Here is a 27,515-nt window from a genome sequence, read left to right on the forward strand (position 1 = left end):
CAAAATGATCTGATGCACCTTATGAGAGAAAACACCTGTATCTGAAATTCATTTGACCAATGTCATTTATATGTCAAGTTACTATTTTGGCATATTACCATAACATAAAAGAGGATATATACATAAATATAATATTATTCTCTTTACCAGTAAACCAGAAGATTTACACAATAATGATTATATTCAACATTTGGTTATTATAAACATCTTATCATTCATAACTGAAATACTGTAGATCAGAATCAATACACAGACGATGGTTATTTTGGTCGGTTCTATTTCGTCTGTAGGTCGAGACCACACCTGATCCATTCTGTGTCCAGTGTTATCCTACACACCCCCACCTGTAACTAGGACAACTCTGGTCCAATGAGGTGTAGGTTGAAACTATTTTCTCCTTCTATTTTTCCCAGCATCCTGTGCAAGACATAACGGACACATTTGAATCAGAAACAATAGTTCATTGAAGTGAAAGTGTATAAATCCACAGGTCATCAGGCATCCCCAGCTGGGATGCTCACTCTGTGTCCATGTTGACCCCTCCAGTCTGTCTGTCTGGTGTTGCTTCGCTACTAAGGTGACTGCTCCAGAAGCTGCTGACGTCGTCTCAGGATCTCAGCGAACCGGGCGCGCTCCGTGGCGTCCTGGAAACAGAAACCGTGACAACGTAAAGGGGCGTGGTCACGAGGGAGGTGGGCGAGGCCCGGAGGGTTCAGTGGCTGCTGCACTCGTCAGATGACTCCCACCCCTGAGTCACAGGCTGTGACCGACAGCTTCTCCTGACGCCTCCGCATGATCTCCTGCAGCTCTGCCCCTGAACTCCTCTGGAGGGGGAGATAGAGAGGGAGGGAGGGGGAGATAGGGGGAGATAGAGAGGGAGGGAGAGGGATATAGGGGGAGATAGAGAGGGAGGGAGGGGGATATAGGGGGAGATAGAGAAGGGGACGGAGGGATATAGGGAGAGATGGAGGGGGGGGGGTGGAGAGTGGGATGGAGGGAGGGATATAGGGAGAGATAGAGAGGGGGACGGAGGGAGGGGGATATAGGGAGAGAGAGAGAGGGGGACGGAGGGAGGGGGAGAGAGAGGATATAGGGAGAGAGAGAGGGGGACGGAGGGAGGGGGAGAGAGAGGATATAGGGAGAGAGAGAGGGGGACGGAGGGAGGGATATAGGGAGAGATGGAGAGGGGGAGAGGGGGATTTAGGGAGAGATAGAGAGGGGGATGGATGAGGGAGGGATGGAGGGTATATAGGGAGAGAGAGCGGGGGAGGAACGGAGGGAGGGAGGGAGGGGGAGAGAGAGAGAGGGAGAGAAAGGGGGTATATAGAGAGAGAAAAGGGGATATATAGACAGAAAGGGGGGATATAGAGAGAGAAAGGGAGAGAAAGGGGGATATAGAGAGAGAAAGGGAGAGAAAGGGGGATATAGAGAGAGAAAGGGAGAGGAAGGGAGGATATAGAGAGAGAAAGGGAGAGAAAGGGGGATATAGAGAGAGAAAGGGAGAGGAAGGGAGGATATAGAGAGAAAGGGGGAGAGAGGGGGGATAGAGAGAGAGAAAGGGGGATATAGAGAGAGAATGGGAGAGAAGGGGGATATAGAGAGAGAAAGGGAGAGAAAGGGGGATATAGAGAGAGAAAGGGGGATATAGAGAGAGAAAGGGAGAGAAAGGGGGATATAGAGAGAAAGGGAGAGAAAGGGAGGATATAGAGAGAAAGGGGGAGAGAGGGGGATAGAGAGAGAGAAAGGGAGAGAAGGGGGATATAGAGAGAGAATGGGAGAGAAGGGGGATATAGAGAGAGAAAGGGGGGATAGAGAGAGAAGGGTGGGATATAGAGAGAGAAAGGGGGGATATAGAGAGAAAGGGGGATATAGAGAGAGAAAGGGGGATATAGAGAGAGAAAGGGGGATATAGAGAGAGAAAGGGGGATATATAGAGAGAAAGGGGGGATATAGAGAGAAAGGGGGGATATAGAGAGAGAAAGGGGGATATAGAGAGAGAAAGGGGGATATAGAGAGAGAAAGGGGGATATAGAGAGAGAAAGGGGGGATATAGAGAAAGAGGAGAGAGAGGGGGGATATAGAGAGAGAAAAGGAGAGAGAGGGGGGATATAGAGAGAGAAAAGGAGAGAGAGGGGGATATAGAGAGAGAAAAGGAGAGAGAGGGGGGATATAGAGAGAGAAAGAGATATCAGAGAAAGGAGGTTAGAGTCAGTAGAGATGTCTCCCACAGGGGAACACTACGGAACTAAATAATGTCCGTATTCATCACAGCAGGGCTGAATCATAGAGTTGAAAACAGTAGTGAGGTCTCTCTAGAAACCATTCTAGTGTTTATAACTCTACGAATCCACTAGATGAGCATCAAGGGGAGAAGCCTCACCAGCTGGGCTGAATCATAGAGTTGAAAACAGTAGTGAGGTCTCTCTAGAAACCATTCTAGTGTTTATAACTCTACGAATCCACTAGATGAGCATCAGGGGAGAAGCCTCACCAGCTGGGCTGAATCATAGAGTTGAAAACAGTAGTGAGGTCTCTCTAGAAACCATTCTAGTGTTTATAACTCTACGAATCCACTAGATGAGCATCAGGGGAGAAGCCTCACCAGCTGGGCTGAATCATAGAGTTGAAAACAGTAGTGAGGTCTCTCTAGAAACCATTCTAGTGTTTATAACTCTACGAATCCACTAGATGAGCATCAGGGGAGAAGCCTCACCAGCAGGGCTGAATCATAGAGTTGAAAACAGTAGTGAGGTCTCTCTAGAAACCATTCTAGTGTTTATAACTCTACGAATCCACTAGATGAGCATCAGGGGAGAAGCCTCACCAGCTGGGCTGAATCATAGAGTTGAAAACAGTAGTGAGGTCTCTCTAGAAACCATTCTAGTGTTTATAACTCTACGAATCCACTAGATGAGCATCAGGGGAGAAGCCTCACCAGCTGGGCAGTTACAGGGGAAACTGTTAGTGAATGTAGATGAGCGTCAGGGGAGAAGCCTCACCAGCTGGGCAGTTACAGGGGAAACTGTTAGTGAATGTAGATGAGCATCAGGGGAGAAGCCTCACCAGCTGGGCAGTTACAGGGAAACTGTTAGTGAATGTAGATGAGCATCAGGGGAGAAGCCTCACCAGCTGGGCAGTTACAGCTGGGAATGTAGATGAGCATCAGGGAGAAAAGCTGGGCAGTTACAGGGGAAACTGTTAGTGAATGTAGATGAGCATCAGGGGAGAAGCCTCACCAGCTGGGCAGTTACAGGGAAAACTGTTAGTGAATGTAGATGAGCATCAGGGGAGAAGCCTCACTAGCTGGGCAGTTACAGGGGAAACTGTTAGTGAATGTAGATGAGCGTCAGGGGAGAAGCCTCACTAGCTGGGCAGTTACAGGGGAAACTGTTAGTGAATGTAGATGAGCATCAGGGGAGAAGCCTCACCAGCTGGGCAGTTACAGGGAAAACTGTTAGTGAATGTAGATGAGCATCAGGGGAGAAGCCTCACTAGCTGGGCAGTTACAGGGGAAACTGTTAGTGAATGTAGATGAGCATCAGGGGAGAAGCCTCACCAGCTGGGCAGTTACAGGGAAACTGTTAGTGAATGTAGATGAGCATCAGGGGAGAAGCCTCACCAGCTGGGCAGTTACAGGGAAAACTGTTAGTGAATGTAGATGAGCATCAGGGGAGAAGCCTCACTAGCTGGGCAGTTACAGGGAAACTGTTAGTGAATGTAGATGAGCATCAGGGGAGAAGCCTCACTAGCTGGGCAGTTACAGGGGAAACTGTTAGTGAATGTAGATGAGCATCAGGGGAGAAGCCTCACCAGCTGGGCAGTTACAGGGGAAACTGTTAGTGAATGTAGATGAGCATCAGGGGAGAAGCCTCACCAGCTGGGCAGTTACAGGGAAACTGTTAGTGAATGTAGATGAGCGTCAGGGGAGAAGCCTCACCAGCTGGGCAGTTACAGGGAAACTGTTAGTGAATGTAGATGACAGTCTGGTGGAAGAATCCTGTAGCCGGTCAGACAGTAGGCTTTGTTAGCTCTGGCCTGAGAGAGCTGTTGTCCTGCAGACCTACTGACCTTTAGACTGAGAACCAGCCGGACAACATCGTACTCAGCACCAGCGCTGGAATAAACCTTGTGTTTTCAGAGATGATCCACAAATACCTACATTTCCTTCAGGCAGACTCACTCAACCTGTTATAAACTGACCTGTAGTTCCATTAGTAGTATAACACATTACACTCAACCTGTTATAAACTGACCTGTCGTTACATTAGTAGTATCACACTCAACCTGTAACAAACTGACCTGTAGTTCCATTAGTAGTATAACACTCAACCTGTAACAAACTGACCTGTAGTTCCATTAGTAGTATAACACATTACACTCAACCTGTTCTAAACTGACCTGTCGTTACATTAGTAGTATCACACTCAACCTGTAACAAACTGACCTGTAGTTCCATTAGTAGTATAACACTCAACCTGTTCTAAACTGACCTGTAGTTCCATTAGTAGTATCACACTCAACCTGTTCTAAACTGACCTAGAGTTCCATTAGTAGTATCACACTCAACCTGTTATAAACTGACCTGTAGTTCCATTAGTAGTATCACACTCAACCTGTAACAAACTGACCTGTAGTTCCATTAGTAGTATCACACTCAACCTGTTCTAAACTGACCTGTAGTTCCATTAGTAGTATCACACTCAACCTGTAACAAACTGACCTGTAGTTCCATTAGTAGTATAACACTCAACCTGTTCTAAACTGACCTGTAGTTACATTAGTAGTATCACACTCAACCTGTTCTAAACTGACCCATTAGTAGTATCACACTCAACCTGTTCTAAACTGACCTGTAGTTCCATTAGTAGTATCACACTCAACCTGTTATAAACTGACCTGTAGTTCCATTAGTAGTATCACACTCAACCTGTAACAAACTGACCTGTAGTTCCATTAGTAGTATCACACTCAACCTGTTCTAAACTGACCTGTAGTTCCATTAGTAGTATCACACTCAACCTGTTCTAAACTGACCTGTAGTTCCATTAGTAGTCTAAACACCATTAGTAGTAGAACACTCAACCTGTTCTAAACTGACCTGTAGTTCCATTAGTAGTATCACACTCAACCTGTTCTAAACTGACCTGTAGTTCCATTAGTAGTAGAACACTCTACTGTAGTTCAGGAAGAAACAGACCTGACATCTACTGTAGTTCAGGAAGAAACAGACCTGACATCTACTGTAGTTCAGGAAGAAACAGACCTGACATCTACTGTAGTTCAGGAAGAAACAGACCTGACATCTACTGTAGTTCAGGAAGAAACAGACCTGACATCTACTGTAGTTCAGGAAGAAACAGACCTGACATCTACTGTAGTTCAGGAAGAAACAGACCTGACATCTACTGTAGTTCAGGTAGAAACAGACCTGACATCTACTGTAGTTCAGGTAGAAACAGACCTGACATCTACTGTAGTTCAGGAAGAAACAGACCTGACATCTACTGTAGTTCAGGAAGAAACAGACCTGACATCTACTGTAGTTCAGGTAGAAACAGACCTGACATCTAATTGATATTCCAACTCAGGGTTAAAGTCTCCCTTTGCCTAGTAGTGATATGGTATGATATGATTCTCCATGGCAGTGCAGTTACATGGTGAGAGGTGAGGGATGGCAACGCTTACAGACAGGAGGAGACCGGGAGGAGGGTATAGCCATGGTGGTTATCTAGGAAGGAGACCAGGAGGAGGGTATAGCCATGGTGGTTATCTAGGAAGGAGACCAGGAGGAGGGTATAGCCATGGTGGTTATCTAGGAAGGAGACCGGGAGGAGGGTATAGCCATGGTGGTTATCTAGGAAGGAGACCAGGAGGAGGGTATAGCCATGGTGGTTATCTAGGAAGGAGACGGGGAGGAGGGTATAGCCATGGTGGTTATCTAGGAAGGAGACCAGGAGGAGGGTATAGCCATGGTGGTTATCTAGGAAGGAGACCAGGAGGAGGGTATAGCCATGGTGGTTATCTAGGAAGGAGACCAGGAGGAGGGTATAGCCATGGTGGTTATCTAGGAAGGAGACCAGGAGGAGGGTATAGCCATGGTGGTTATCTAGGAAGGAGACCAGGAGGAGGGTATAGCCATGGTGGTTATCTAGGAAGGAGACCAGGAGGAGGGTATAGCCATGGTGGTTATCTAGGAAGGAGACCAGGAGGAGGGTATAGCCATGGTGGTTATCTAGGAAGGAGACCAGGAGGAGGGTATAGCCATGGTGGTTATCTAGGAAGGAGACCAGGAGGAGGGTATAGCCATGGTGGTTATCTAGGAAGGAGACCGGGAGGAGGGTATAGCCATGGTGGTTATCTAGGAAGGAGACCAGGAGGAGGGTATAGCCATGGTGGTTATCTAGGAAGGGGACCAGGAGGAGGGTATAGCCATGGTGGTTATCTAGGAAGGGGAATCTCGGTTTTTAGCTTCCATCTGCTGGCCAGCTTCACAACATTTAGTGTGAGCAGTTGATACAAGACATACTGTGTGTTATCTTAACCTGCACACTGCAGTGGTCAGAAGAAGACCTGCAGGATTGGACAGAGACCAGACAGAAACCACACCTTACCTGTAAACACCTGTATGTACCTGTAAGATTGTGTAAACACCTGTATGTACCTGGATTGTCTAAGTGGTGGATTGGATTTAGAACACAGACCAATGAGGTGTGTTAGTCTAGTGAGACACGTGTGCAGAAGTCCACAGACCAATGAGGTGTGTTAGCCTAATGAGACAGGTGTGGAGAAGTCCACAGACCAATGAGGTGTGTTAGTCTAGTGAGACAGGTGTGCAGAAGTCCACAGACCAATGAGGTGTGTTAGCCTAATGAGACAGGTGTGGAGAAGTCCTGTAAAGACCTGTATGTACCTGTAAAACACCTGATGTCCACCTGTAAACACCAATGAGGTGTGTTAGCCTAATGAGACAGGTGTGCAGAAGTCCTGAACAGAAGAGAGCCTTGACTACATGAACGCTGGCCAACAGAGTAGAGCCTAGAACAACCGATCTAGTGGAACAATACCTTAGTGAGAGTTTAGAGTCTGAAGACTGCAGTGGTCAGAAGAAGACCTGCAGGAGGACAGAGACCAGACAGAAACCACACCTTGCCAAAGCTTTAAAGTAAACACCTGTATGTACCTGTAAACACCTGTATGTACCTGTAAACACCTGTATGCACCTGTAAACACCTGTATGTACCTGCAAACACCTGTATGTACCTGTAAACACCTGTAACCTGTAAACACCTGTACCCCTGTAAACACCTGTATGTACCTGTAAAGACCTGTATGTACCTGTAAAGACCTGTATGTACCTGTAAACACCTGTATGTACCTGTAAACACCTGTATGTACCTGTAAAGACCTGTATGTACCTGCAAACACCTGTATGTACCTGTAAAGACCTGTATGTACCTGTAAAGACCTGTATGTACCTGTAAAGACATGTATGTACCTGCAAACACCTGTATGTACCTGTAAACACCTGTATGTACCTGTAAAGACCTGTATGTACCTGTAAAGACCTGTATGTACCTGTAAACACCTGTATGTACCTGTAAACACCTGTATGTACCTGTAAACACCTGTATGTACCTGTAAAGACCTGTATGTACCTGTAAAGACCTGTATGTACCTGTAAAGACCTGTAAACACCTGTATGTACCTGTAAAGACCTGTAAAGACCTGTATGTACCTGTAAACACCTGTATGTACCTGTAAAGACCTGTATGTACCTGTAAAGACCTGTATGTACCTGTAAAGACATGTATGTACCTGTAAACACCTGTATGTACCTGCAAACACCTGTATGTACCTGTAAACACCTGTATGTACCTGTAAACACCTGTATGTACCTTTAAAGACCTGTATGTAACTGCAAACACCTGTATGTACCTGTAAAGAGCTTTATGTACCTGTAAAGACATGTATGTACCTGCAAACTCCTGTATGTACCTGTAAAGACCTGTATGTACCTGCAAACACCTGTATGTACCTGTAAACACCTGTATGTACCTGTAAACACCTGTATGTACCTGTAAACACCTGTATGTACCTGTAAACACCTGTATGTACCTGTAAAGACCTGTATGTACCTGTAAAGACCTGTATGTACCTGTAAACACCTGTATGTACCTGTAAACACCTGTATGTACCTGTAAAGACCTGTATGTACCTGCAAATACCTGTATGTACCTGTAAACACCTGTATGTACCTGTAAAGACCTGTATGTACCTGTAAACACTTGAATGTACCTGCAAAGACCTGTATGTACCTGTAAACACCTGTATGTACCTGCAAAGACCTGTATATACCTGCAAACACCTGTATGTACCTGCAAACACTTGAATGTACCTGTAAACAGTGCATTCGGAAAGTATTCAGACCCCTTGACTTTTTCCACATTTTGTTACGTTACAGCCTTATTCTAAAACGGATTAAAGATGTTTTCTCCTCATCAATCAATCTACACACGATACCCCATAATGACAAAGCAAAAACAGTTTTTTAGATTTTTTTTTGCAAATGTCAAAAGAAAAACAGAAATATCACATTTACATAAGTATTCAGACCATTTACTCAGTACTTTGTTGAAGCACCTTTGGCAGTGATTACATTCAGAGACTAGTCCTGAAGCCACTCCTTCATTGTCTTGGCTGTGTGCTTAGGGTCGTTGTCCTGTTGGAAGGTAAACCTTCACCCCTGTCTGAAGTCCTAAGGTTTTCATCAAGGATCTCTATACTTTGCTCTGTTCTGACTAGTCTCCCAGTCCCTGCCGCTGAAAAACACCCCCACAGTGTCATGACGTTGGTCTCTTTGGGTATAGCAAGCCCATCCCCCTCTCCCTGCCTCCCCTTGCCTCCTTCAACTAGGCTGCTGTGGTCAGAAGTCATAAATTCCTGAGAAGACCTCATGGACACACAGTTATAGAGAGTAGTTTTTCATGGAGACAAAGGAAATCCTTCCACCTCACAGAACTTGAGGTAGGAACACATGTCATGTTCCAGAGAAAGTGTAAAAGATCGGTGAAGAATCCAGCTACGAACTGGTCCGCTTGGAACCACTTGGGAAGCTCATGGGAGACGGTGCGGCCACATTAACATAACGATGTTTATATAGTAGCCCCAGATATAAGGTTTACATCTAATTGTTGTATAAGATGAATGAGTGAGTATGATACTGTTTACACAATTTTACAATGTGATTTTGGACTGTTTAATGAAGGAAAACTCAAAAAGGGAATTGGATTTGAACTAAATCAGAGGACCGCCTCTGAGCCCAGTTAGGATCAGACATCCTGGACCGCCCCTGAGCCCAGTTAGGATCAGACATCCTTGACCGCCCCTGAGCCCAGTTAGGATCAGACATCCTGGACCGCCCCTGAGCCCAGTTAGGATCAGACATCCTGGACCGCCCCTGAGCCCAGTTAGGATCAGACATCCTGGACCGCCCCTGAGCCCAGTTAGGATCAGACATCCTGGACCGCCCCTGAGCCCAGTTAGGGTCAGACATCCTGGACCGCCCCTGAGCCCAGTTAGGATCAGACATCCTGGACCGCCCCTGAGCCCAGTTAGGGTCAGACATCCTGGACCGCCCCTGAGCCCAGTTAGGGTCAGACATCCTGGACCGCCCCTGAGCCCAGTTAGGATCAGACATCCTGGACCGCCCCTGAGCCCAGTTAGGGTCAGACATCCTGGACCGCCCCTGAGCCCAGTTAGGATCAGACATCCCGGACCGCCCCTGAGCCCAGTTAGGGTCAGACATCCTGGACCGCCCCTGAGCCCAGTTGGGATCAGACATCCTGGGACAGCCCTTTTCTGCCATTCAGAATAAAACTCAACTTTGAGAAATTATCACGAGACCGAGCTTAGATGGCTAAAGGTTGCGGAATCTATTAACCATACCACGTGGTTAAAACTCTTCGACTATCGATACCGACAGAATGAGAACAAGTCTTTGATATTAATTACTAGTCTGCAGCTAGGAATTCAGTATCATTGAACGCGAAGAACGACAACCGCCCGAAACATCCATTCTAAAACTAATGTCACTTTGAACTATCCCCTCTAACCAAGACACAGGGAGAGAGGGAGAGAGACGGACAACTCCACAAAATAAATACTTTTCACCAGCGATCAAGACGATACACTGAGCGTAAATATATATATTGATTGCAATTGTTCCTGAATGAGTGAGCGTTCATGTGTAAAGGATTAGCATTTCAATTGTTATAATTATCACTCCGTAGTGACTTCTTAGTCGACCCCCACTTCTCCTTTGTCCAACAAGCCGCCATGCCGGTTCAGCCCACTAGGGCACATTCTCCTATCATTACGTATACCTTTGTTTGTTTGTTTATGCATTTCTGTGAATTACTTAGTTACAGTGCCTTGCGAAAGTATTCGGCCCCCTTGATCTTTGCGACCTTTTGCCACATTTCAGGCTTCAAACATAAAGATATAAAACTGTATTTTTTTGTGAAGAATCAGCAACAAGTGGGACACAATCATGAAGTGGAACTACATATATTGGATATTTCAAACTTTTTTAACAAATCAAAAACTGAAAAATTGGGCGTGCAAAATTATTCAGCCCCTTTACTTTCAGTGCAGCAAACTCTCTCCAGAGGTTCAGTGAGGATCTCTGAATGATCCAATGTTGACCTAAATGACTAATGATGATAAATACAATCCACCTGTGTGTAATCAAGTCTCTGTATAAATGCACCTGCACTGTGATAGTCTCAGAGGTCCGTTAAAAGCGCAGAGAGCATCATGAAGAACAAGGAACACACCAGGCAGGTCCGAGATACTGTTGTGAAGAAGTTTAAAGCCGGATTTGGATACAAAAAGATTTCCCAAGCTTTAAACATCCCAAGGAGCACTGTGCAATCGATAATATTGAAATGGAAGGAGTATCAGACCACTGCAAACCTACCAAGACCTGGCCGTCCCTCTAAACTTTCAGCTCATACAAGGAGAAGACTGATCAGAGATGCAGCCAAGAGGCCCATGATCGCTCTGGATGAACTGCAGAGATCTACAGCTGAGGTGGGAGACTCTGTCCATAGGACAACAATCAGTTGTATATTGCACAAATCTGGCCTTTATGGAAGAGTGGCAAGAAGAAAGCCATTTCTTAAAGATATCCATAAAAAGTGTTGTTTAAAGTTTGCCACAAGCCACCTGGGAGACACACCAAACATGTGGAAGAAGGTGCTCTGGTCAGATGAAACCAAAATTGAACTTTTTGGCAACAATGCAAAACGTTTTGTTTGGCGTAAAAGCAACACAGCTCATCACCCTGAACACACGATCCCCACTGTCAAACATGGTGGTGGCAGCATCAATGGTTTGGGCCTGCTTTTCTTCAGCAGGGACAGGGAAGATGGTTAAAATTGATGGGAAGATGGATGGAGCCAAATACAGGACCATTCTGGAAGAAAACCTGATGGAATCTGCAAAAGACTTGAGACTGGGACGGAGATTTGTTTTCCAACAAGACAATGATCCAAAACATAAAGCAAAATCTACAATGGAATGGTTAAAAAATAAACATATCCAGGTGTTAGAATGGCCAAGTCAAAGTCCAGACCTGAATCCAATCGAGAATCTATGGAAAGAACTGAAAACTGCTGTTCACAAATGCTCTCCATCCAACCTCACTGAGCACGAGCTGTTTTGCAAGGAGGAATGGGAAAAAATGTCTCTCGATGTGCAAAACTGATAGAGACATACCCCAAGCGACTTACAGCTGTAATCGCAGCAAAAGGTGGCGCTACAAAAGTATTAACTTAAGGGGGCTGAATAATTTTGCACGCCCAATTTTTCAGTTTTTGACTTGTTAAAAAAGTTTGAAATATCCAATAAATGTCGTTCCACTTCATGATTGTGTCCCACTTGTTGTTGATTCTTCACAAAAAAATACAGTTTTATATCTTTATGTTTGAAGCCTGAAATGTGGCAAAAGGTCGCAAAGTTCAAGGGGGCCGAATACTTTCGCAAGGCACTGTAATAATAAATAAATGATTTAAGACAATTGATGTATGGATGACTCTTAGTGAAGACTGGGTTCGTGCAGATAACCAACAATTTACGACGTTTGGAATGAGAGTAACGTGTGCATGGATGACTCATAGTGAAGACTGGATTCGTGCAGATAACCAACCATTTACGACGTTTGGAATGAGACTAACGGGAGGTACAGTAAATAATTCATTAATTCGAAGACTACTTGATCAGGAAAAATATCTGAAAAGTTATTTTAGGAAATGATAACTTTGTAATCTGAATATTTTTCCTTGGTGCCCCGACTTCCTAGTTAATTAGTTACGTGATTAATCAGTTGATCGCATAGTAAGTAATTACAGAGAATATATGATAAAAAACTATCAGTCTTCAGTTAATGATAGTAGACACAACAACAGCATGATGCTGCCACCACCATGCTTCACCGTAGGGATGGTGCCAGATTTCCTCCAGACATGACGCTGCCACCACCATGCTTCAACATAGGGATGGTGCCAGCTTTCCTCCAGACATGATGCTGCCACCACCATGCTTCACCGTAGGGATGGTGCCAGGTTTCCTCCAGACATGATGCTGCCACCACCATGCTTCAACATAGGGATGGTGCCAGGTTTCCTCCAGACATGATGCTGCCACCACCATGCTTCACCGTAGGGATGGTGCCAGATTTCCTCCAGACATGATGCTGCCACCACCATGCTTCACCGTAGGGATGGTGCCAGATTTCCTCCAGACATGACGCTGCCACCACCATGCTTCACCGTAGGGATGGTGCCAGATTTCCTCCAGACATGACGCTTGGCATTCAGGACAAAGAGTTCAATCTTGGTTTCGTGGACTCCAATTAAATTGTAGAAACCTCAAGGATCATCAATGGCAACAGGATGAATCTGAGCTCAACTTCGAGTCTCATAGGGTCTGAATGCTTATGTAAATCAGGTAAACATTTTTAATACATTTGCTAAAATAAAAAAATTACAACTTTTTTATCACTTTGTCATTAAGGGTTATTGTGTGTAGATTGACGAGGAAAAACATTAATTTAATCCATTTTAGAATAAGGCTGTAATGCATCAAAATGCAGAGAAAGCACTGGTGTTTATAGGTACACACAGGTGTTTGCAGGTACTGTGGTTACATCAAACACACTCAGAAGAAGAGATTCAAGGTTTTGTGATTACATCAAACACACTCAGCAGAAGAGATTCAAGGTTTTGTGATTACATCAAACACACTCAGAAGAAGAGATTCAAGGTTTTGTGATTACATCAAACACACTCAGCAGAAGAGATTCAAGGTTTTGTGATTACATCAAACACACTCAGAAGAAGAGATTCAAGGTTTTGTGATTACATCAAACACACTCAGAAGAAGAGATTCCCTAAAGCAGACACCCAGCCAGTAGAATCCTCCGAACTACACTAGCCACAATGCAACACTGGGTTCAAACATTTAGCCCAACAGTCTGGACTTTGGATAGCTAAACACGTTAGCGATTGGCTGCCTTCCGTTCAGGTTTAACCCTGCACTCTGCCTTGAGGCAGCTATGATTGGCCGCCTTCCATTCAGGTTTAACCCTGCACTCTGCCTTGAGGCAGCTATGATTGGCTGCCTTCCGTTCAGGTTTAACCCTGCACTCTGCCTTGAGGCAGCTATGATTGGCTGCCTTCCGTTCAGGTTTAACCCTGCACTCTGCCTTGAGGCAGCTATGATTGGCTGCCTTCCGTTCAGGTTTAACCCTGCACTCTGCCTTGAGGTAGCTATGATTGGCTGCCTTCCGTTCAGGTTTAACCCTGCACTCTGCCTTGAGGCAGCTATGAGGTCAGGTTTAACCCTGCACTCTGCCTTGAGGCAGCTATGATTGGCTGCCTTCCGTTCAGGTTTAACCCTGCACTCTGCCTTGAGGCAGCTATGATTGGCTGCCTTCCGTTCAGGTTTAACCCTGCACTCTGCCTTGAGGCAGCTATGATTGGCTGCCTTCCGTTCAGGTTTAACCCTGCACTCTGCCTTGAGGCAGCTAGCTACTGTATCTTTATCCCTGGTCTAACAGTGTTAATCAGCTAGCTTGCAGGGTTAGCCGGCTCAGTGTTATCAGGTTTAGTAAGAGGAGAAGCACTACCCACCTCCAGAGCAGCCTTCTGGACGGTCACCTGACTGAAGACCCTGGCCCCGTCGTCTGGACACACCGTCTTCAGCTCCTCCTTATTTAGAGAGAACAGCTGGGCTCCGGTTAATACCCCCAGACTGGTAATGGTACTGTAGAGACGGGTAGTAGCACAGGAGTACGGCAGTCATCATCACCATAGAAATAGACATACACCACACCAGAGTTGAGCTCATTCATTTAAATAGTGAAAAGCACAGGACCCAGAATAGAACCTTGGGGGACACCAGCAGTCAACTCCACATAGTCAGATAGAACTAATATTTCTATATGTCCAGTGTGACAACGAGTTGAATCCCTTCAGCTGTAGCCAGGCCTTGAGCTCGTCAGGAGAGGAGGTATCAGTACTATACCATACTATAGGATGTATTCTCATATAGATATATGGATGATATTATATACATATACACTTCAAAAGTTTGGGGTCACTTAGAAATGTCCTTGTTTTTGAAAGAAAGTTGAATTTTGGTCCATTAAAATAACATCAAATTGATCAGAAATACAGTGTGGACATTGTTAACTCTTGAAACTCTGGGGGCGCAATTTCATTTTTGGATGAAAAACGTTCCCGTTTTAAACAAGATATTTTGTCACAAAAAGATGCTCGACTATGCATATAATTGATAGCTTTGGAAAGAAAACACTGAATTTTCCAGAACTGCAAAGATATTGTCTGTGGGTGCCCTAGAACGGGAGCTACAGGCAAAACCAAGATGAAACGGCAACCAGGAAATCAGCAGGATTTTTTAGGCTCCGTTTTCCATTGTCTCCTTATATGGCTGTGAATGTGAGAGGAATGAGCCTGCCCTTTCTGTCGTTTCCCCAAGGTGTCTGCAGCATTGTGACGTATTTGTAGGCATATCATTGGAAGATTGACCATAAGAGACTACATTTTCCAGGTGTCCGCCCGGTGTCCTCCGTCGAAATTGGTGCATCATTTTCAGCTGCTGGTATTTTTCCATGCGATTCTGAGGGGAAAGCAGGCTTCCACGAACTGCATATCAATGAAGAGATATGTGAAAAAACACCTTGAGGATTGATTCTAAACAACGTTTGCCATGTTTCGGTCGATATTATGGAGTTAATTCGGAAAAAGTTTGACGTTTTGGTGACTGAATTTTCGGTTCGTTTCGGTAGCCAAATGTGATGTACAAAACGGAGCGATTTCTCCTACACAAAGATTCTTTCACGAAAAATTGAACATTTGCTATGTAACAGAGAGTCTCCTCATTGAAAACATCCGGAGCTCTTCAAAGGTAAATGATTTTATTTATTTGGTTATCTGGTTTTTGTGAAAATGTTGCGTGCTAAATGCTACGCAAAATGCTAAGCTAGCTTGCAATACTCTTACACAAATTATTGATTTGCTATGGTTCAAAAGCATATTTTGAAAATCTGAGATGACAGTGTTGTTAAGAAAAGGCTAAGCTTTGAGAGCAGGCGCATTATTTTCATTTTATTTGCGATTTTCAGAAATCGTTAACGTTGCGTTATGCTAATGAGCCTGAGGCTTTATTCACGATCCCGGATCCGGGATGGGGAGTATCAAGAGTTAATATAGTAAATGACTATTGTAGCACGAAACGGCTGATTTTTCATGGAATATCTACATAGGCGTACAGAGACCCATTATCAGCAACCATCACTCCTGTGTTTCAATGGCACGTTGTGTTAGCTAATCCAAGTTTATCATTTTAAAAGGCTAATTGATCATTAGAAAACCCTTTTGCAATTGCGTTAGCACAGCTGAAAACTATTGTCCTGATTAAAGAAGCAATACAACTGGCCTTCTTTAGACTAGTTAAGTATCTGGAGCATCAGCATTTGTGGGTTAGATTACAGGCTCAAAATGGTCAGAAATAAAGAACTTTCTTCTGAAACTCATCAGTCTATTCTTGTTCTGAGAAATGAAGGCTATTCCATGCGAGAAACAGAAGATCTCATACAACGATGTGTACTAGTCCCTTCACAGAACAGCGCAAACTGGCCCTGACCAGAATAGAAAGAGGAGTGGGAGGCCCCAGTGCACAACTGAGCAAGAGGACAAGTACATTAGAGTGTCTAGTTTGAGAAACAGACGCCTCACAAGTCCTCAACTGGCAGCTTCATTAAATAGTACCCGCAAAACACCAGTCTCAATGTCAACAGTGAAGAGGCGACTCTGGCGACTCTCAGACTGGCCAATAAAAATAAAATATTAAGATGGGCAAAAGAACACAGACACTGGACAGAGGAAGATTGGAAAAAAGTGTTATGGACAGACGAATCTAAGTTTGAGGTGTTCGGATCACAAAGAAGAACATTCGTGAGACGCAGAAAAAAAATGAACAGATGCTGGAGGAGTGAACCATCTGTCAAGCCTGGTGGAGGCAATATGATGGTCTGGTGGAGGCAATGTGATGGTCTGGTGGAGGCAATGTGATGGTCTGGTGGAGGTGGAGGCAATGTGATGGTCTGGTGGAGGTGGAGGCAATGTGATGGTCTGGGGGAGGTGGAGGCAATGTGATGGTCTGGGGGAGGTGGAGGCAATGTGATGGTCTGGTGGAGGTGGAGGCAATGTGATGGTCTGGTGGAGGTGGAGGCAATGTGATGGTCTGGTGGAGGTGGAGGCAATGTGATGGTCTGGTGGAGGTGGAGGCAATGTGATTGTCTGGTGGAGGTGGAGGCAATGTGATGGTCTGGTGGAGGTGGAGGCAATGTGATGGTCTGGTGGAGGTGGAGGCAATGTGATGGTCTGGTGGAGGTGGAGGCAATGTGATGGTCTGGTGGAGGTGGAGGCAATGTGATGGTCTGGTGGAGGTGGAGGCAATGTGATGGTCTGGGGAGGTGGAGGCAATGTGATGGTCTGTTGGAGGTGGAGGCAATGTGATGGTCTGGTGGAGGCAATGTGATGGTCTGGTGGAGGCAATGTGATGGTCTGGTGGAGGTGGAGGCAATGTGATGGTCTGGGGGAGGTGGAGGCAATGTGATGGTCTGGGGGAGGTGGAGGCAATGTGATGGTCTGGTGGAGGTGGAGGCAATGTGATGGTCTGGTGGAGGTGGAGGCAATGTGATGGTCTGGTGGAGGTGGAGGCAATGTGATGGTCTGGTGGAGGTGGAGGCAATGTGATGGTCTGGGGGAGGTGGAGGCAATGTGATGGTCTGTTGGAGGTGGAGGCAATGTGATGGTCTGGTGGAGGCAATGTGATGGTCTGGTGGAGGCAATGTGATGGTCTGGTGGAGGTGGAGGCAATGTGATTGTCTGGTGGAGGTGGAGGCAATGTGATGGTCTGTTGGAGGTGGAGGCAATGTGATGGTCTGGTGGAGGCAATGTGATGGTCTGGTGGAGGCAATGTGATGGTCTGGTGGAGGTGGAGGCAATGTGATGGTCTGGGGGAGGTGGAGGCAATGTGATGGTCTGGGGGAGGTGGAGGCAATGTGATGGTCTGGTGGAGGTGGAGGCAATGTGATGGTCTGGTGGAGGTGGAGGCAATGTGATGGTCTGGTGGAGGTGGAGGCAATGTGATGGTCTGGTGGAGGTGGAGGCAATGTGATGGTCTGGGGGAGGTGGAGGCAATGTGATGGTCTGGTGGAGGCAATGTGATGGTCTGGTGGAGGCAATGTGATGGTCTGGTGGAGGCAATGTGATGGTCTGGTGGAGGTGGAGGCAATGTGATGGTCTGGGGGAGGTGGAGGCAATGTGATGGTCTGGGGGAGGTGGAGGCAATGGATGGTGGAGGCAATGTGATGGTCTGGTGGAGGTGGAGGCAATGTGATGGTCTGGTGGAGGTGGAGTCAATGTGATGGTCTGGTGGAGGTGGAGGCAATGTGATGGTCTGGTGGAGGTGGAGGCAATGTGATGGTCTGGGGGAGGTGGAGGCAATGTGATGGTCTGGTGGAGATGGAGGCAATGTGATGGTCTGGTGGAGATGGAGGCAATGTGATGGTCTGGGGGAGGTGGAGGCAATGTGATGGTCTGGTGGAGGTGGAGGCAATGTGATGGTCTGGTGGAGGTGGAGGCAATGTGATGGTCTGGGGGAGGTGGAGGCAATGTGATGGTCTGGTGGAGGTGGAGGCAATGTGATGGTCTGGTGGAGGTGGAGGCAATGTGATGGTCTGGGGGAGGTGGAGGCAATGTGATGGTCTGGTGGAGGCAATGTGATGGTCTGGTGGAGGCAATGTGATGGTCTGGTGGAGGTGGAGGCAATGTGATGGTCTGGGGGAGGTGGAGGCAATGTGATGGTCTGGTGGAGGTGGAGGCAATGTGATGGTCTGGTGGAGGTGGAGGCAATGTGATGGTCTGGGGGTGGTAAAGTGGGAGATGTGTACAGGGTCAAAGGGATCTTAAAGAAGGAAGGCTATCACTCCATTTTGCCACCCCATGTCATACCCTGTGGACGGCGCTTAATTGGAGCCAATTTCCTCCTACAACAGGACAATGATCCAAAACACAGCTCCAAATTATGCAATAACTATTTAAGGAAGAAGCAGTCAGCTGGTATTCTGTCTATAATGGAGTGGCCAGCACAGTCACCGGATCCCAACCCTATTGAGCTGTTGTGGGAGCAGCCTGACCGTATGGTACATAAGAAGTGTCCATCAAGCCAATCCAACGGGTGGGAGGAGCTTCAGGAAGCATGGGGTGAAATCTCTTCAGATCACCTCGACCAATTGACAACTAGAATGCCAAAGGTCTGCAAGGCTGTAATTGCTGCAAATGGATTCTTTGACGAAAGCAAAGTTTTGAAGGACACAATTATTATTTCAATTTAAAAAATCATTATTTATAACCTTGTCCAGATCTTGACTATATTTCCAATTCATTTTGCAACTAATTTCTTGTAAGTTTGCATGGAAAACAAGGACATTTCTAAGTGACCCCAAACTGTTGAACGGTAGTGTATGTTAAATGACGTACACAGAGCTGAACCCCTTCAGCTGCAGCCAGGCCTTGACCTCGTCAGGGGAGGAGTCGTACGTGACGTTGACGGACGGGAGGGAGGTGCTGCGAGCAGGAACAGCAAACTTCTTGTTGGCGCTTCGACCCAAGGTGAGGCGGTGCATCAACTCGTCCTGAACCTCCTCCATGTTGGACTTCCTCCCTACAGAACACAACATTAACCATACCACCTAAACCCCAACCCTGACCTCTGACCCTCCTCCCTACAGGACACAACATTAACCATACCACCTAAACCCTAACCCTGAACCCTGACCCTCCTCCCTACAGGACACAACATTAACCATACCACCTAAACCCTAACCCTGAACCCTGACCCTCCTCCCTACAGGACACAACATTAACCATACCACCTAAACCCCAACCCTGACCTCTGACCCTCCTCCCTACAGGACACAACATTAACCATACCACCTAAACCCTAACCCTGACCTCCGACCCTCCTCCCTACAGGACACAACATTAACCATACCACCTAAACCCTAACCCTGAACCCTGACCCTCCTCCCTACAGGACACAACATTAACCATACCACCTAAACCCCAACCCTGACCTCTGACCCTCCTCCATGTTGGACCTCCTCCCTACAGGACACAACATTAACCATACCACCTAAACCCTAACCCTGACCCTGACCCTCCTCCCTACAGGACACAACATTAACCATACCACCTAAACCCCAACCCTGACCTCTGACCCTCCTCCCTACAGGACACAACATTAACCATACCACCTAAACCCTAACCCTGACCCCTGACCCTCCTCCCTACAGGACACAACATTAACCATACCACCTAAACCCTAACCCTGACCCCTGACCCCCTCCCTACAGGACACAACATTAACCATACCACCTAAACCCCAACCCTGACCCCTGACCCTCCTCCCTACAGGACACAACATTAACCATACCACCTAAACCCCAACCCTGACCCCTGACCCTCCTCCCTACAGGACACAACATTAACCATACCACCTAAACCCTAACCCTGAACCCTGACCCTCCTCCCTACAGGACACAACATTAACCATACCACCTAAACCCCAACCCTGACCCCTGACCCTCCTCCCTACAGGACACAACATTAACCATACCACCTAAACCCCAACCCTGACCTCTGACCCTCCTCCCTACAGGACACAACATTAACCATACCACCTAAACCCTAACCTTGACCCCTGACCCTCCTCCCTACAGGACACAACATTAACCATACCACCTAAACCCTGACCCCTGACACTAATCCAGACTCCTGATATTAACCCTGCCCACCGTCAGCCATCTGGAGACAGTACACAGACACCCATTAGACAGTACAGTACACAGACACCCATTAGACAGTACACAGACACCCATTAGACAGTACACAGACACCCATTAGACAGTACAGTACACAGACACCCATTAGACAGTACACAGACACCCATTAGACAGTACACAGACACCCATTACATTACAGTACACAGACACCCATTAGACAGTACAGTACACAGACACCCATTAGACAGTACACAGACACCCATTAGACAGTACACAGACACCCATTAGACAGTACACAGACACCCATTAGACAGTACAGTACACAGACACCCATTAGACAGTACACAGACACCCATTAGACAGTACAGTACACAGACACCCATTAGACAGTACACAGACACCCATTAGACAGTACACAGACACCCATTAGACAGTACACAGACACCCATTAGACAGTACAGTACACAGACACCCATTAGTACACAGACACCCATTAGACAGTACAGTACACAGACACCCATTAGACACAGTACACAGACACCCATTAGACAGTACAGACACAGTACACAGACACCCATTAGACAGTACAGTACACAGACACCCATTAGACAGTACAGTACACAGACACCCATTAGACAGTACACAGACACCCATTAGACAGTACAGTACACAGACACCCATTAGACAGTACAGTACACAGACACCCATTACAGTACACAGACACCCATTACAGTACACAGACACCCATTAGACAGTACACAGACACCCATTAGACAGTACAGTACACAGACACCCATTAGACAGTACAGTACACAGACACCCATTAGACAGTACAGTACACAGACACCCATTAGACAGTACAGACACCCATTACAGTACAGTACACAGACACCCATTAGACAGTACAGTACACAGACACCCATTAGACAGTACAGTACACAGACACCCATTAGACAGTACAGTACACAGACACAGACACCCATTAGACAGTACACAGACACCCATTAGACAGTACAGTACACAGACACCCATTAGACAGACACCCATTACAGTACACAGACACCCATTAGACAGTACAGTACACAGACACCCATTAGACAGTACACAGACACCCATTAGACAGTACAGTACACAGACACCCATTAGACAGTACACAGACACCCATTAGACAGTACACAGACACCCATTAGACAGTACAGTACACAGACACCCATTAGACAGTACAGTACACAGACACCCATTAGACAGTACAGTACACAGACACCCACAGTACACAGACACCCATTAGACAGTACACAGACACCCATTAGACAGTAGTACACAGACACCCATTAGACAGTACACAGACACCCATTAGACAGACACCCATTAGACAGTACACAGACACCCATTAGACAGTACACAGACACCCATTAGACAGTACAGTACACAGACACCCATTAGACAGTACACAGACACCCATTAGACAGTACAGTACACAGACACCCATTAGACAGTACACAGACACCCATTAGACAGTACACAGACACCCATTAGACAGTACACAGACACCCATTAGACAGTACACAGACACCCATTAGACAGTACACAGACACCCATTAGACAGTACAGTACACAGACACCCATTAGACAGTACAGTACACAGACACCCATTAGACAGTACAGTACACAGACACCCATTAGACAGACAGTACACAGACACCCATTAGACAGTACACAGACACCCATTAGACATTACACAGACAGTACAGTACACAGACACCCATTAGACACCCATTAGACAGTACAGTACACAGACACCCATTAGACAGTACAGTACACAGACACCCATTAGACAGTACAGTACACAGACACCCATTAGACAGTACACAGACACCCATTAGACAGTACAGTACACAGACACCCATTAGACAGTACAGTACACAGACACCCATTAGACAGACAGTACACAGACACCCATTAGACAGTACACAGACACCCATTAGACAGTACACAGACACCCATTAGAGTACACAGACACCCATTAGACAGTACAGTACACAGACACCCATTAGACAGTACACAGACACCCATTAGACAGTACAGTACACAGACACCCATTAGACATTACAGTACACAGACACCCATTAGACAGTACAGTACACAGACACCCATTAGACAGTACAGTACACAGACACCATTAGACATTAGTACACAGACACCCATTACAGTACACAGACACCCATTAGACAGTACAGTACACAGACACCCATTAGACAGTACAGTACACAGACACCCATTAGACAGTACACAGACACCCATTAGACATTACAGTACACAGACACCCATTAGACAGTACAGTACACAGACACCCATTAGACAGTACAGTACACAGACACCCATTAGACAGTACAGTACACAGACACCCATTAGACAGTACAGTACACAGACACCCATTAGACAGTACACAGACACCCATTAGACAGTACACAGACACCCATTAGACAGTACACAGACACCCATTAGACAGTACAGTACACAGACACCCATTAGACAGTACACAGACACCCATTAGACAGTACACAGACACCCATTAGACAGTACAGTACACAGACACCCATTAGACAGTACACAGACACCCATTAGACAGTACAGTACACAGACACCCATTAGACACAGACACCCATTACAGTACACAGACACCCATTAGACAGTACAGTACACAGACACATTAGACAGTACACAGACACCCATTAGACAGTACAGTACACAGACACCCATTAGACAGTACACAGACACCCATTAGACAGTGTACACAGACACCCTTACAGTACACAGACACCCATTGACAGTACACAGACACCCATTAGACAGGGGTACACAGACACCCATTAGACAGTACAGTACACAGACACCCATTAGACAGTACACAGACACCCATTAGACAGTACACAGACACCCATTAGACAGTACAGTACACAGACACCCATTAGACAGCTACACAGACACCCTGACAGTACACAGACACCCATTAGACAGTACAGTACACAGACACCCATTAGAGTACACAGACACCCATTGGAGGTACACAGACACCCATTGACTGCAGTACACAGACACCCTAGACAGTACACAGACACCCATTAGACAGTACTACACAGACACCCATTAGACAGTACAGTACACAGGGACAGTACACAGACACCCATTAGACAGGTACACAGACACCCATTAGACAGTACAGTACACAGACACCCATTAGACAGTACAGTACACAGACACCCATTAGACAGTACAGTACACAGACACCCATTAGACAGTACAGTACACAGACACCCATTAGACAGTACAGTACACAGGGGTAGACACCCATTAGGCGTACACAGACACCCATTAGACAGTACAGTACACAGACACCCATTAGACAGTACACAGACACCCATTAGACAGGGTACACAGACACCCATTAGACAGTACACAGACACCCATTAGGGACACCCATTAGACAGTACAGTACACAGGGCAGTACACAGGGGATTAGACAGTACAGTACACAGACACCCATTAGACAGTACACAGACACCCATTAGACAGTACAGTACACAGACACCCATTAGACAGTACAGTACACAGACACCCATTAGACAGTTTAGACAGTACACAGACACCCATTAGACAGTACAGTACACAGACACCCATTAGACTGTTACACAGACACCCTAGACAGGACACCCATTAGACAGTACAGTACACAGACACCCATTAGACTGTACACAGACACCCATTGGTACACAGACACCCATTAGACAGTACAGTACACAGACACCCATTAGACAGTACAGTACACAGCCTAGACAGTACACAGACACCCATTAGACGTACAGTACACAGACACCCATTAGTACAGTACACAGACACCCATTAGACAGTACAGTACACAGACACCCATTAGACAGTGCAGACACCCATTAGACAGTACACAGACACCCATTCTGTACACAGACACCCATTAGACAGTACAGTCCAGACACCCATTAGACTCTACACAGACACCCATTAGACAGTACAGTACACAGACACCCATTAGACAGTAAGTAAAGACACCCATTTACACAGACACCCATTAGACAGTACAGTACACAGACACCCATTAGACATTTTACAGTACACAGACACCCATTAGACAAGTACAGTTACAGTAACAGACACCCATTAGACAGTTACACAGACACCCATTAGACAGTACAGTACACAGACACCCATTAGACAGACAGTACACAGACACCCATTAGACAGGTAACAGACACCCATTAGACAGTACACAGACACCCATTAGACAGTGCCAGACACCCATTAGACAGTACAGTACACAGACACCCATTAGACAGTACAGTACACAGACACCCATTTGTACACAGACACCATTAGACAGTACAGTACACAGACACCCATTAGACAGGTACACAGACACCCATTAGACAGTACACAGACACCCATTAGACAGTACAGTACACAGACACCCATTAGACAGTACAGTACACAGACACCCATTAGACAGTAGTCACAGAACCCATTAGACAGTACAGTACACAGACACCCATTAGACAGTACACAGACACCCATTAGACAGTACACACAGACACCCATTAGACAGTACAGTACACAGACACCCATTAGACAGGTACACAGACACCCATTAGACAGTACAGTACACAGACACCCATTAGACAGTACAGTACACAGACACCCATTAGACAGTACAGTACACAGACACCCATTAGACAGTACAGTACACAGTTAGACAGTACACAGGGTTACACAGACACCCATTAGACAGTACAGTACACAGACACCCATTAGACAGTACAGTACACAGACACCCATTAGACAGTACAGTACACAGACACCCATTAGGGTACACAGATCCATAGACAGTCTACACAGACACCCATTAGACAGTACACAGACACCCATTAGACAGTACAGTACACAGACACCCTACAGTACACAGACACCCATTAGGACAGTACACAGACACCCATTAGACAGTTACACAGACACCCATTAGGTGTACACAGACACCCATTAGTACAGTACACAGACACCCATTAGACAGTACAGTACACAGACACCCATTAGACAGTACAGTACACAGGCATTAGACAGTACTACACAGACACCCATTAGGTTACACAGACACCCATTAGACAGTACAGTACACAGACACCCATTAGACAGTACACAGACACCCATTAGACAGTACAGTACACAGACACCCATTAGACAGTACAGTACACAGACACCCATTAGACAGTACAGTACACAGACACCCATTAGACAGTACAGTACACAGACACCCATTAGACAGTACACAGAGGACAGTACACAGACACCCACAGTACACAGACACCCATTAGACAGTACAGTACACAGACACCCATTAGACAGTACAGTACACAGACACCCATTAGACAGTACACAGACACCCATTAGTACACAGACACCCATTAGACAGTACAATTAGACATACACAGACACCCATTAGACAGTACAGTAAATTAGGAGACAAATTAGACAGGGTACAAGACACCCATTAGACATATTATACAGTAATCAGTAAAACACCCATTAGACAGAGTACACAGACACCCATTAGACAGTACAGTACACAGACACCCATTAGACAGTACAGTACACAGACACCCATTAGACAGTACATCAGACACCCATTGGGCTAATACACAGACACCCATTAGACAGTAAGCAGACACCCATTAGACAGTTACACAGACACCCATTAGACAGTACAGTACACAGACACCCATTAGACAGTACACAGACACCCATTAGACAGTACAGTACACAGACACCCATTAGACAGTACAGTACACAGACACCCATTAGACAGGTACACAGAATGGACACCCATTAAAACACAGACACCCATTAGACAGTACAGTACACAGACACCCATTAGACAGTACACAGACACCCATTAGACAGTACACAGACACCCATTAGACAGTACAGTACACAGACACCCATTTACACAGACACCCATTAGACAGTACAGTACACAGACACCCATTAGACAGTACAGTACACAGACACATTAGACAGTACACAGACACCCATTAGACAGTAAGACAGACACCCATTAGACAGTACAGTACACAGACACCCATTAGACAGTACAGTACACAACACCCATTAGACAAGTACACAGACACCCATTGACAGTACAGTACACAGACACCCATTAGACAGTGGTTACACAGACACCCATTGAAGTACACAGACACCCATTAGACAGTACACAGACACCCATTAGACAGTACAGTACACAGACACCCATTAGACAGTTACACAGACACCCATTAGACAGTACAGTACACAGACACCCATTAGACAAGGTGGTGTACACCCATTAGACAGTACACAGACACCCATGAAGTACCACAGACACCCATTGACAGTACAGTACACAGACACCCATTAGACAGTGTACACAGAACATGACAGTTCAGATGACAGTACACAAGACACCCATTAGACAGTACAGTACACAGACACCCATTAGAGTACACAGACACCCATTAGACAGTACACAGACACCCATTAGACAGTACACAGACACCCATTAGACAGTTACACAGACACCCATTAGACAGTACAGTACACAGACACCCATTAGACAGTACACAGACACCCATTAGACAGACAGACACCCATTAGACAGTACACAGACACCCATTAACATTACAGTACACAGACACCCATTAGACAGGGTACACAGACACCCATTAACTGTACAAACACCCTACAGAGTACACAGACACCCATTAGAATCATTAGACGTAGACAGTACACAGACACCCATTGGAAGTACACACCCATTAGGACAGTACACAGACACCCATGCCTCCACTAGCTACAGTACACAGACACCCATTAGACAGGGGAACACAGACACCAAAAACCCTCTACAGAGGGAAGAAGGTGGTACGGTTGACTGGCGGGGGTCTCTGGTTTGGGTGGTCTCTCATGGTGACGCTGGCTGGGATGCGGAGTCGCTGGAGGTGTTGCTGCTCTGTCTGCTCAC

At 46.1% G+C, this 27,515-nt stretch overlaps 1 protein-coding gene across 1 annotated transcript; it reads right to left on the minus strand.

The window, feature by feature from the left end:
• Window positions 1–42: 42 nt before the first annotated feature.
• Window positions 43–27,515, minus strand: LOC135532190 (epidermal growth factor receptor kinase substrate 8-like). The gene is made up of 4 exons (XM_064959797.1): window positions 27,420–27,515; window positions 19,131–19,314; window positions 14,193–14,325; window positions 43–824 (listed from the first exon to the last, which is right to left on the minus strand). Exons 1-4 carry the CDS (start codon window positions 27,457–27,459, stop codon window positions 732–734), a joined length of 450 nt encoding a protein of 149 aa, XP_064815869.1. The 5' UTR covers window positions 27,460–27,515; the 3' UTR covers window positions 43–731.

The sequence above is a fragment of the Oncorhynchus masou genome, unplaced genomic scaffold (assembly GCF_036934945.1).
Source record: "Oncorhynchus masou masou isolate Uvic2021 unplaced genomic scaffold, UVic_Omas_1.1 unplaced_scaffold_1761, whole genome shotgun sequence".
Lineage (NCBI taxonomy): Eukaryota > Metazoa > Chordata > Actinopteri > Salmoniformes > Salmonidae > Oncorhynchus > Oncorhynchus masou.